Source organism: Serpula lacrymans, assembly GCF_000218685.1.
Source record: "Serpula lacrymans var. lacrymans S7.9 unplaced genomic scaffold SERLAscaffold_12, whole genome shotgun sequence".
In the NCBI taxonomy this organism is placed as follows: domain Eukaryota; kingdom Fungi; phylum Basidiomycota; class Agaricomycetes; order Boletales; family Serpulaceae; genus Serpula; species Serpula lacrymans.
Genome location: NW_006763301.1, coordinates 352,034 through 364,576, shown reverse-complemented (window position 1 = coordinate 364,576; position 12,543 = coordinate 352,034). Strand labels below are relative to the sequence as shown.

Sequence of the window (12,543 nt, the reverse complement as noted above, 5' to 3'; positions counted from 1 at the left end):
AAAATCATGATGTCATGGGAAGATGCAGTAAAAAAAGGGCAAGGCAAAACACTATCAGTATCAACACAGTTCCTTTATTGTCAGTCAGGCATTCTAAAAAAAAATATGTGTCCATAAAAATGATTCAAAAATCAAAAATAATCGCACTGTAAATGAATGTTCTGCTGAAGAAAAAGAAACTGGAGCCACCGGTCCACCACCTAGTCCAAATCCGACAGTTCCATGGCCTTACCAATGGACTGGTTGTGTTGGACCACCTGATCAAACGAGGGAGGGAGAGGAGTAGTTCCAATTTGGAACAAGTGAGTCCCAGGCAGCGTGTGGTAGGTGTAGCTGTAGCGAAGACGATGGACAAAAGATAAGTGTACCCAAGTGAATGGGACAGCGATGAACATGGGCGACGCAAGGGGATGAACCTTCTCCAGCTCAAAAATTACCCACCCACGCTCCAACCAGGCAAGACGAGCGACCGATGTTTTGATAGTATATAATGGCAGATCGACGTCATGAAGATGGACCTGTTGCCCTATTTGGACCGGCCGCCGGGGCTTTGCTGATATCAGCAGTGGCACGTGGTAGTCAATGGATTGGCAACGGAAGCGGATAGGAAGTGGTGACATCAGAAATGGTGGGGGTGCAAATAAGATGAGGAGGAGGAGGGTGGAGGTGACGAAAAAGTGGATTAGAATGGGGATCCAGAAACGACCGTCAGGTGAGAATAAAAAGGAGAGGAAGGGGCCCATGGTGGGGCTAGGCAAAGGAAGGGGAGTAAGGGAAACAACAAAAGCGAGGGCACAATGCAATGTGTAGCCAGTGGCGACGCGAAAATTTGCCGAAATGCCGAAACACGGAAAGTACCGGATGGAAAAGCAAAGGTGAGCGTGACTGGATTGCCTAATAGAGGTGGTGCTGATCAGCCACAAGTTTGAAAAGGGCAATATTAATTACTATTCCACGTGGCACTGTGCCTGTGTGGCGCAAAGGCGAGTCTTTTCGAATATTCGCTTCGTTATTGACACCTGTCCATGCTACCAATCAACTTTGGTGCATGACATCGGCAGTCTAGAAAACTGACCGAAAAGTGGATTGGCCCTTACCGGATTAAGGAAGTCAAACCCAACGCAGTGGAGCTAGAACTCCCAAAACGAATGAGGGTAGTACCCACGGTCAATATTAGCCGTGTAAAACCCTACAAAGGGCCGCTGCCGGGACAGCGTGTAGACCGGCCCAGACCGGTTGTAGTCACCCAGGAAGGTGAAGAAGAGTTTGAAGTCGAACGGGTGGTGGATGCACGCTTGAAGCGTGGTAAACTAGAACTCCTAGTCCTACGGAAGGGCTATGGAGACGAGGACAGAACATGGGAACCAGAAGCCCATCTGGACAATTCCCGCGACGCTGTTCGCAAATTTTATGCTAAGAATCCCTCAGCTCCTAGGAAGCTTAGAGGCATGGATTCAAATCTTTTTAATTCTCTTTTTCAACCTATGCCCGAAAATTTAACTACTACCTCCGGTATTTGGTCTTGCCTGGAAGTCGAGCCTTAGAAGGGGGGTAGTGTTACGATAACACAATTTTCAGACTTTCCCTTTACTTTTATTTCTCCACTTTAAACTTTAGCTTTCACACATGGTGCCACGCAGCACTTCCCCTTTCTCGCGCCACATTGCCTTTCTTCTTATTTTGGACACAACTCTCTCACACAGTGGAGCTAGCCATGCGGGCTAAAGCCCCATGACATCATCAGCCACTGTCTCTATCAACTGTATAGTACACATGTACAAACAACCCTGTAGTAGTATATAAACTCCAATAGATTCAGGAGACTCCTCAGCAAGTCCTCCTGTTGTATACCAACTAACTCTCTGCATCCCAAGGGGTAACCACTCCCTCTTCATTCTCTTTATAGTGTGTTCCTGTGTGCGCCAGAGTAACTAACTCTTGGTTGTTACCAATGCAGTCTGCGAAGAGAACAGAAATGTACGTGAAGGAAATGAGTCATCGGTCCGATGGTATAACCAATGAGTAAGGAAAAATGAGTAGTCCATAAAAGGAGTAGAAATTGTAACACCATCATCATGAAATCCCTCTCTCCTGCTCAAAAGAACTGAATTCTTAACCTCATTGATGCAGGTCAAACTGCTCACTTTATTGCCTCTACCAATGGTGTCCATGTCTCTACCATCTCTAGACTTTGCTCCAAGGAGTGTTCTGAGCTCCAAAAGTCTGTTGGAGGTCATCCATCTAAGCTTTCTCCTGCCAATGTCCGCCATGCTATACATCTCATCTCCACTCGCAAGGCAGAAAATACTGTCTGGATCACCAAAGCTCTTATCAACATCATCAACCAACTTTTCTCCTCAAACACTGTCCGCCAGCACTTGAAAAAGACTGGCATGAAGGCTGTGGCCAGGCAGAAATACCCTCTTCTCTCTACCAAGCATCATAAGGCTAGGTTAGAATTTCCTCATGCTCACAAGGACTGGACTGTGGAGGATTGGAAAAAGGTTGTATGGTCTGATGAGACCAAAATTAATTGCCTGGGGTCAGATGGACACAAGTGGGTGTGGAAAAAGCCAGGTGAGGGGCTCAGTGATAGATTGGTACAGGGAACTCTCAAGTTTGAAGAATGTTCCATGATGATCTGGGGCTGTATGACTTGGGAGAGAGTTGGGTATGCTGCCAGAATTGATGGTAGGATGGATGGGGACCTTTACCTTCAGATTTTAAAGGATGAGCTGCTGAACACCCTGCAGTATTATGGTTTCAATCCTCCTGACATCATCTTTCAACAAGACAATGACCCCAAGCATACCTGCAAAAAGGTCAAGGAGTGGCTAGATGATCAGGATTTTAGAACTATGGTGTGGCCTGCAGTCTCCCAACCTTAATCCTATTGAACATGGGTGGGGTTGTCTCAAGAGGGGGCTTGCAGAGTATGAACACCCTCCTGATGGGATGGAGGAGTTGTGGGAGAGGATTCAAGTGGAGTGGGAGAAGATAGCAGTTGCAGAGTGTCACAACTTAATTGAAAGCATGCCTAGGAGTATTCAGGCAGTGCTCAAAGCAAAAGGAGGCTATACCAAGTACTGATATTCCCTAGATATCTCCCTTGATACCAAAAGTGAAAAAACTGTTGCAATGGTATTGCTGTTTTGAAATGGGCATATCTTCACAACCGCTAGGCCAAATCACATGACCCAGAAACCATTTTGTAGCCAAGACCAAGTACTTTTGTTGACCCCACCAAAGCTGAGCAAAGTTTCTAAGTCTGTTGGTGGTGCACTTTGCACACCACATTTAGGCCAAACATTGCAACAGTTTTTAGAGTCACTGTATATGAAGTCACTATAGTAAAATTACCCAGCAAAGCAGAAATCCGGCTGCATCCATTGCAACAGGAAACAAGAAATGGAGTGGTCCAAGGAATCACTGCTTGGTTATTGATGGGTCTGAAGTTGGAAGAGACTTAGTAAGTCCCTGGGCCCCCAGGATCCTGGGAATACATACATTTTGAATGCTGATTAACTCTACTCAACAGGATATAGCTGCAAATGTATGCAAAACAAATTAACAAAAAGGGCACAACCGCAGAAAAACTGGAGTTAGAGGAAAGGTGTCAACACCTGCTCTCCCGCATAGATGCTTTCAACCTCAAGGTTGAAAGGTGTCTAGGTAATATTGATGTTGCAAAACTCCAACAAAAACAATAATGCAGAAGACATAAATCTGTTTGACCTTCTGGGTTCCTTTGATGGTGACAATGAGCCTATTGAGAGGAGAAAGTTGGTGTTACCCTCTAACTTAGGAAAAGGCCCTTTTCCAGACACTTGCAAAATTGAAGGCCTACACCATCTAGTAGGTCAGGAGCTTACACTCTGGGAAGGTCAGGCCAATGATGCCTTGCATCAGATATGAATCTTACTGGGTCAAAAGTCATTTCTGTTCAGGACAAAGGTGAGAGCGGCCCAGGGCTCTCAAAAGTTGAAGGCTTGGGCAGAGGTTACCCACATGGAAGCTGACATCAAAGTCCACTCAGCCATATATAAGAGAGCCTGACTTGCAATCATATCTCTTGGGTGCCAGGCAGAAATATTACAAAAATATCAAGAGCTCAAATCAGACCACCTCAAGACAAGTACACAGCTGAATCCCAATGCAACTGGACTCCGCAACATTGCCATGTTACGCGAGGCACGTGATATTCACGTGAGAAATGTAGTCCCTCCCAGTCGACGCGCTGGAAAGTTGTTCGAGTTCATGTGCTTTATACGATGGCGAAAGAACCGCAATCCAAAGATATGCAAGACTGCATGTAAGCTAGCTATTAAATCTCTGTCTGGTGCTTTTCTTAACCACATCAATCACAGAAAACTCCTTCGGGAGATGACCACTATGATTGATCCCACCGATGACTTCCTCACGATAACCGCTGCAGAAGAACGGATGAAGATCAATCATGCGAAAGGCAAACAAGAAATCGATGAAGCTTATGCAAACATGAAAGGTAGCCGTATAGAATCTAGACCTACTCTATTACTGAAGATATTTCGTCTCACTTTAGCTCTCTCTCGTGTTCTCGAGGGAGCGCGTAAATCGTCCACTAGACCGTCATCAGTTCCAACAGCTGAGCAACATGCTGCCCAGCTGAATGATCTGGATGCTACTCGGCTCTCTCTCGCCAAGGCTATACGTGACGCGGAAGGCTCACTTTCGAGCAAGGAGGCTGAGCTTGCCGCTCTCAAAGAAGAAGCCCATGCGTTGGAAGAGCTGGATCCCGCACAGGAGCATCAGCGAGAGCTAGATGGTGCTACGTACGTGTCCAAAATATCCAGCTTGGTTATACTGCTGACACAAGCCATGCATTAGCTTGCGCTTGAAGATATATAGAGCAATAGGGTTTGATCCTGTCGTGGACGAGGACGGTGCAGGGACAAAAATGCTTATCCGTAAGTACCTCATCCTGGGTCTCAAGTTCTTCAGACTAACAGGATTTAAGGTGGCCAGTCTGGTGACGTTTACTCGGTTCCAGAAGACCGCAACAGATCCGCATACGAAGACGCGAACCTTCTCTGGAAACTCGCTTCGACATAACTTCTCGAAATACCTCTGTAGCCCTTAGTGCGACTGTCCGTCCTTGTAGGATTATTAGCAAGCTTAATACCTGGTCATAATACTGTATTATCCATGTCGTTCTTATTTTGAGCAATTAACTGTGTCCCGGGATAATATATATTTCTAACATGCAAGATATAACAACAGCGAGGCACATCATTTTAACTATGGAAAGATCAACAGGTCCACTGCAGGTATAATGAAATGAATGAGGTGTGTGGGAGAAGATCATGATTGTGCATACAACGCCTGCTTGAGTGTTAACGACATAGACATATTATCCACATGAGCGAAGGGAGGACTTACTCGAACATCTTCTTTGACTACCCATATCTTCTTCTCCTTCGACTTTTCCCCCAGCTCTTTTACCTTTGCTTCAATAGCATTCTTCTTAACTTTGTGCGTTCGCAGCTCTTGGAACACACTTTCAACTAGGAAATTGATATTACCCGTGGCAACAGACGAAATTTTTGAAAGCAAAAGTGGGATATGGGCGTCTGGAAAGGCTGTTTTGGGAGTGGGAATTGACGTCATGCGTTTCATTGCTGAGGTAGACGATGTTGGTTTCGAAGGGCCTGCAACTACTGTGGATGCCAAAACGTGATCTGGCAAAGGTGGAACGACAAATGCGATGTCGTGGTTTGGTGGGGCAGTCTGTTCCTCTACAGACTTTGAGACGAATGTAAAAGGATCAATGGGATACGGCGTATCTGACCAAGAAGATATCAACAAGATGCCAAAATCGCATGATAACGCACAGCAACCTTAGACTTACCATTGAAGAGTTGTACACGGTAGGGCCGGAAGGCATCATATTCACACCACCCAATGGTTGATTCCCAGCAAGGCCCTTTAGCGTACGGTACTAGAGGGATAACGACCTTCCTCTTCTTGCCCATCTTCTTTTCTGGAGCTTCAGTTTTTCTCTTCGGAGGTGGCATGGGTATATCTATCGACATAGGCATAGGCGACGAGTCGAGGTCTTCATCTGGCGTCCCGATGTCTTCCATGTCATCATCGTCCACCAACCAGCTTTCCAAATCCGAATCAGCATCATCCCCGTCATTGTCATCTTCCTCGCCATCCTCTACCACATCGTCGGCATCTCCTGGCGCTTCTGCTTCCCATTCCTCTCCACTATCATAACCATAATCCAGAACCAGCATGTCCCGCGCAAATGGCGTTCGGGGACCAATCACACGAGAATTTCGCGTCCATGTGCCGTAGTAACCCGGCCGTGCGTCTCCTTCGAATATGAGCACTTTGGCAGGAAGGATGTTACGGTTGCGCAAAACAGAAAGCAACGAACGGACTTGAGCAGGATCCCCGGCAATTTCAGCCTCGTTGAGTAATGAAACGATGTCACGGGTATTGTGTGGCCGGAATGTTTTAAAGTTCAATGATTTTGGAGGCATATGTGATGGATGGCGGAGCGATGCCATAGACTTAAGGGTCGACTGAAGCCGCTCTGCTCGTATTGTTAGAGAGATACAATAGCAATGCATCAACAACTCCATACCATGCGAACTCCATTGTGAAACGTCGACTGTTTCGCTCTCATTACTCCTGCCAGCTTTCTCGACGTCGGGGTCCTCCTTATCTGTGGCGTGCTCGTCCTCGTCTTCAATCACAATAACATCCCCATAATCCTTCATTACATTGCCCTTCGACGATCTCTTCTTCCGACATTCTAAAAACCAATTGACGGGGGCAATCTCTGCATCCTTTTTCAGCACAAAAGGCTTAAATGTTTTCTGGAAATCAGACTCGGCAGAAGAAGGACCAGCACTGGCGTTGGCCTCCCTTGGAGGTAACTTGCTCTCTGTACCCCTGACTTTGCCAAAGAAATTTGCCATAAGCGACCGAGATTTATTCTGAGCATCTTTCTCCCTCTTCTCCTTCTCAGCCTTGGCAACTAGTTTTTCTTGCCTTTCCTTGGCCTAGGTAATAATCAATCGTGAGTCATTAAAAAAGCCAAAAGCACTGGAAATCATACTTTCGCAGCCTTCTCTAGATCTGTGGCTTTCTTTGAGCGAGTTTTGGGTGTCATATCCCCAGGTTGCTGCGAGACAATGTAGTAACCATCCAGAATAGAATAATGTTGATACGCACAGCAATATTTTCAGTTTCTTCGCTATTTTTATTTGACTGAATTCCATCAGAGTCTTTGAGGTCAGAGTCATCCTCAATAATGATGACTTCTGGGTGAGGTGGTGCGTCTCCTTTATTGATGTCTTTCGTAGGAAGTTTATGAGTCCCCTTCGGATCCATGATGGAGTCTCGTTCATCTTGGGGCAAACTTTGGAATAAGGCATTGAGCTCTTTCTTTGCCTTGGGATACCTCTCTCAGTAAGTCGAGTATTGATAAAGAAATATTACGCCAACCTGCATCCGCTCCGTTAATCGAGCTTCGGCTTTCTCCTTCCCAGACTTTGGTAGCCAATCCCGGTATTCATCCTTAACCTCCCAGCGCCAAACACACAATGACGGAGGTAGTTTATAGCCTAGTGGCCCGTCAAGACCATAGTTGTTGCGGCTCATAATAGATTTTATTGCGTGTTCCACCACAGATAGCGGTAATGCGGACGCTATCTTAGCGCGCTCACTGCTATCTTCATCCTCGTCGTGGGCAGGGAGTAGTTCGTGATGGATATGTTTTGCGAGAGCTGTGACTGCTTTGTCACTGTGTAATGTATGGCACTTTAACAAATGTGCATCCATGCCAAGTTACTGGTTTACAGACCTTTCGTGAGCCAGCTTCACAATTAGCGACTTGTAGTCATCGGGTATAGTCGCAAGAGGAAGTTCCTGTTTTTCGATTCTTTGGTCAAGCATTTCCCTGAACTTTACAATCTCTACGAAAATACTCTGTAGTCAGGATCGCTCACACATAAACATCTGTAACAAGCGCGCACCTTGCATAGTCTCTGTAAGTTTCTCGAAAGATATGGGTTTCTGTTTAAAGATGACTTTTCCATTCTTCAGTTCGAAAATGGCGCGTCTCTCTGGTTGTCCTGACAGTCCAACGCGTCAACTGTATGCTTGGGGAAAACCAAAACGCGTCACTGGACAACATCTTACCGGCTTTTACTGGTGTATCTGTATACGAATATCAGTAAACGTAGACTTTATAAAGAGCCATTGTGATACCTTTGTTGAAATGTGATTCTGACATGACATGCAAGGGAGATGGCATAAACAACAGAGCATCAGGTTGAGCTTTACAGTCGCTCAGTGCAGGCAGACTACTGTGGGAAACAATTTGTCAGATATAGGACGCGTCCAATGAACGCGGTCACTGGCACGGTCGCGCTTTGACGCGTCCAAATACTATTGCAGCCATATTCTAAAATTAAAGGGACAGCTATGGCATTTTTTCAAGTCCAATCCAACAAAGCGACCCCAAAACACACGGCTGACCCTGCTTTGCAGCCTTGGGTAGAGAAATAGTGAGTTTCTTTCCACCCGTCTCAAGATTCATATTGAAAGAATCAACGCAGCCGACCAAAAACTATAGACGATGTTTCCGCACAAGAACACACAGTAGCAGTGCTGAGGAAAACGCTCACTTCCACAAATGTGCGCTATATACTACTTCTACTCTCTTAGCTATATCTAATGGGACTTCAGCTTCCTCACATGTTGTTCTATGGGCCACCGGGGACAGGGAAAACATCTACTATCCTCGCGTTGTCTAGACAGCTATTCGGGTGTGTGCTTTTTGTACTTGTGAATCCGTGATTTTTTAAACTTCTACGATAGACCAGATAACTTTCGGAACAGGGTACTCGAGCTTAATGCATCTGACGAGCGTGGAATCAGTATCGTAAGGGAAAAGATAAAAAACTTCGCTCGCCAAACGCCCCGAGCACAAATGGTCGCGTCCGACGGCAAAACATACCCTTGTCCACCATACAAAATCATCATCTTGGACGAAGCAGACTCGATGACTCAAGATGCTCAAGGTGCATTGCGTCGCATAATGGAAACATACGCGCGGATTACTCGGTTCTGTCTAGTATGCAACTATGTCACCAGGTGTGCCATCTTTACTGTACTGAGACTTACATTGGCTCACCATTTCTTGAGGATCATTGAACCACTTGCATCGCGTTGTTCCAAATTTCGATTTACTCCTTTAGATTCATCCTCCACCTCTTCTCGCCTTTCCCAGATTGCTACAGCTGAACACGTTGTCTTGGAACCCGACGTCATTTCAGCCCTCATAAATACTTCTTCAGGAGATCTTCGCCGTTCGATAACCTACCTTCAATCAGCTTCTCGTCTTTCCGCATCGACGAATCCACCAACGCCAATCACAGCAGGCGACATTCAAGAGATAGCAGGCGTAGTACCTGATGCTGTCGTGCATGATTTTGCTAAAACATTGGGCGTTGAGATTGTTGGAGATATGGACGTAGACAACGATGGGCGGAAAAAAACACGAGGATTTGACGCTGTCCAAGCGAAAGTGAAAGAACTAATGCGGCAAGGTTACTCCGCATCCCAGATAGTTTCACAGGTAAGGTCGTCTCGTCTGGTGTCCTGATCTACCTTGCCAACTGAACGGTGACTTGTTCGTGCCAAAAGCTGCACGATATCGTTATACTTCATCCCACTTTGCACGCTCGACAAAAATCAATATGTGCACTCGCTTTTGCGGAAGCTGATAAAGCTATTTGCGATGGGGCCGACGAAGAACTCTGGATTCTTGAAGTAGGGTTACGGATTCACAAAGCAATTTCGTCTGACTCGTAATGACCTGTAGCATATCTTTGCATCCATCATGATTATGATCATAACTATTCGTGTTGCATCGTCTATATCTCTACAATTTGGACACTATTACTTACGAGTCTGGAAGACGGTAGCCTGATGCCTTCGTTGCAACCAGAAATGACTCGACTTCAAGTTTTAGGGATGGATATGCAAAATGAAAGAGCAAACTATGAAAGGGACAACAAGACAACAACAGCGTGATATTCTACTGCGTCTCTCTTCCACAAATCACCGGAGACCAGCAGTTGCTTTTTGGAGTGCGCGCTTGATGCCAAGCTGAGCTTTCCTCAGTTCGTCAGCGCTCGAATCTTCGATCTCAAGTTTTTCAAGTGCACGTGCAAGCTCAGCCTCAACTTGAGACTTGGCTCCGCGCTTGAGCTTCATGCCGATCTCCGGAGACGTGATGGTACCCTCGACTTGGTGAATGTATGCTTCCAAGTCAGATTTGGCCTCATGGCGGGCGGAGAACTCCTTGTCAGCCTGCTTGAATTGCTCAGCATCCTTGATCATCTGGTCAATCTCGGCAGATGACAGACGGCCAACAGAGTTGGTGATGCCTGTGCGATTTCGAACTTAGAAAAAGCGATGACGTGACGGAGGAATGATACTCACTGATGGATGCCTTGCGGCCAGATGCGCGATCTTGGGCAGATACCTTCAAAAGACCGTTGGCGTCAACCTCGAATGTGGTGACCAACTCAGCCTGTCCGCGGGGCATAGGAGGAATGCCGTTAAGCTCGAACTCGCCGAGGAGACGATTGTCACGGCACTGGGTACGCTCTCCCTCGTAGCTGTGATTTATCAGTGTAAGATAAAGCATGATGGAGAGGCGCATTAAAAACTTACACAGGGAAGGTGACGGTTGTTTGGTTGTCCTCCACGGTGGTGAATGTCCGTGACTTGTTGGTGGGGATAGGAGTGTTACGGGGAACGACAACACCGAAAACGTCACCCTGCATGGCAACACCAAGAGACAAAGGAGCAACATCGAGAAGGAGGAGGTCCTGGGTCTTTTCGGAAGTCTGACCAGTGAGGACAGCAGCCTGAACAGCAGCACCGTAAGCAACGGCCTCATCAGGGTTGATGGACTTGTTCAGCTGACGGCCACCGAAGTACTCTGAAACGAGAGCCTGGATCTTGGGGATACGAGTAGAACCACCGACCAAGACGATATCGTCAACCTTCTCACGGGGCATTTTGGCGTCTTTGAGGACTTTCTCTACGGGCTCGAGAGTCGATTTGAACATAACTGCGTTGATCTCCTCGAAACGAGCACGGGTGATGTTGGCAGAGAAGTCTTCGCCCTATCTAACGTGTTAGAAACGCGTGATTCACTTTAGCTTCCTAAATAAACAAACCTGGTATAAAGAGTCAACCTCAACAGTCGTTTGGGTGACACTAGAGAGAGTACGCTTGGCACGCTCGCAAGCACTCCTTAGACGTCTGAGAGCACGGGGGTCTTCTGAGATATCGTGTTTGGTCTTTTTCTTGAACTCGTTCTTGAAGTGCTCCAAAAGGGTGTTATCGAAATCTTCACCACCCAAATGGGTGTCACCGGCAGTAGCTTTCACAGCGAATACACCACCGCTGATGTTGAGCAGCGAAACATCGAAAGTTCCTCCACCAAGATCGAAAATAAGGACGTTCTTCTCAGCTTTTGATTGACGGTCAAGACCGTAAGCAATGGCAGCAGCTGTAGGCTCGTTGATGATACGAAGAACATCCAGACCAGAAATAGCACCAGCATCCTTGGTGGCCAGACGTTGCGAGTCGTTAAAGTAAGCGGGGACCCTATAAATCCGAACCGCTCAACACAAAAAACGGACGTTGAAACATGTAGAATAACATACGTTACAACTGCTTTTTTCACGGTTTTACCAAGTTTAGCCTCAGAGATTTCTTTCATTTTAGTGAGAACCATGGAAGAGACTTCCTGTGGGCTGAAAGTTTTTTCTTCGCCAAGGTAGTTAACCTTGATCAAAGGCGATCCTTCTTTTTCAACAACTTCAAACGGCCAGTGAACCATGTCCTGCAAAAAAAAAAAAAAATTCAAACCAATCAATACACTGATATCACTGCGAACCAGGTGTAGAGTACCTTCTTGACATCGGGGTCACTGGCAAAGATGTATTAGATTAAAATTCTCATATTGACCGAGAAAATGTTCTCAACTCGAATCGACGACCAATGAGACGCTTGGCATCAAAGACAGTATTGCGGGGGTTCATGGCTGCTTGATTTTTGGCAGCATCACCGATCAAGCGCTCTTCCGAAGAGAACGCGACATAAGATGGGGTCGTCCGGTTACCCTCTGAATACACAGATAAATAAGACTGAATATATCCAATATCTGTGGATGGCAGACTTACGGTCGTTGGCGATGATTTCAACACGATCATTTTGCCAGACACCGACACATCTGCAATACACCCTTTAAAAAAAGGCGAATGGGCATGAAAAAAGCTAAAGCTCACGAGTATGTGGTACCAAGATCGATACCGATAGCGCCGTCAAAGATGTCTTCCATTTTTTTTTGTGTGAAGGAAAGGTGGGTGGGAGTAGTGAACCGGTGATGGTGATGGGCTGAGGAAGAGCAAGAAAAAAAATCGATGGAAGCTGAAGTAAGCCACCCACGCGATTCGAATATTGGCA

The 12,543-nt window shown here is 46.3% G+C and overlaps 5 protein-coding genes across 5 annotated transcripts; 3 read left to right on the top strand and 2 right to left on the bottom strand.

The window, feature by feature from the left end:
* Positions 1-1,338: 1,338 nt before the first annotated feature.
* SERLADRAFT_398191 (uncharacterized protein) lies at positions 1,339-1,500 on the top strand (the record flags this gene model as incomplete). Its single annotated transcript, XM_007321912.1, has 1 exon — positions 1,339-1,500. The coding sequence occupies one exon, from the start codon at positions 1,339-1,341 to the stop codon at positions 1,498-1,500; it is 162 nt and encodes a 53-aa protein (XP_007321974.1).
* Positions 1,501-4,247: 2,747 nt separating this feature from the next.
* On the top strand, positions 4,248-5,226 carry SERLADRAFT_475635 (uncharacterized protein; the record flags this gene model as incomplete). The annotated part of the gene is made up of 5 exons (XM_007321911.1): positions 4,248-4,312; positions 4,368-4,504; positions 4,562-4,811; positions 4,867-4,946; positions 4,997-5,226. 5 exons carry the CDS (start codon positions 4,272-4,274, stop codon positions 5,089-5,091), a joined length of 603 nt encoding a protein of 200 aa, XP_007321973.1.
* A 114-nt stretch (positions 5,227-5,340) lies between these two features.
* SERLADRAFT_351461 (uncharacterized protein) lies at positions 5,341-8,124 on the bottom strand (the record flags this gene model as incomplete). The annotated part of the gene is made up of 7 exons (XM_007321910.1): positions 5,341-5,822; positions 5,888-7,052; positions 7,109-7,174; positions 7,225-7,437; positions 7,492-7,795; positions 7,856-7,967; positions 8,028-8,124. Coding segments are annotated over 7 exons (2,439 nt in total), but the record flags the coding sequence as incomplete, so codon positions are not given.
* A 354-nt stretch (positions 8,125-8,478) lies between these two features.
* SERLADRAFT_372826 (uncharacterized protein) lies at positions 8,479-9,870 on the top strand (the record flags this gene model as incomplete). Its single annotated transcript, XM_007321909.1, has 6 exons — positions 8,479-8,561; positions 8,613-8,691; positions 8,743-8,822; positions 8,875-9,150; positions 9,202-9,634; positions 9,703-9,870. The coding sequence occupies 6 exons, from the start codon at positions 8,479-8,481 to the stop codon at positions 9,868-9,870; spliced, it is 1,119 nt and encodes a 372-aa protein (XP_007321971.1).
* On the bottom strand, positions 9,802-12,502 carry SERLADRAFT_475629 (uncharacterized protein; the record flags this gene model as incomplete). Its single annotated transcript, XM_007321908.1, has 9 exons — positions 9,802-10,448; positions 10,504-10,682; positions 10,738-11,195; positions 11,250-11,682; positions 11,742-11,920; positions 11,989-12,007; positions 12,064-12,202; positions 12,261-12,310; positions 12,366-12,502. The coding sequence occupies 9 exons, from the start codon at positions 12,416-12,418 to the stop codon at positions 10,120-10,122; spliced, it is 1,839 nt and encodes a 612-aa protein (XP_007321970.1).
* Positions 12,503-12,543: the final 41 nt, after the last annotated feature.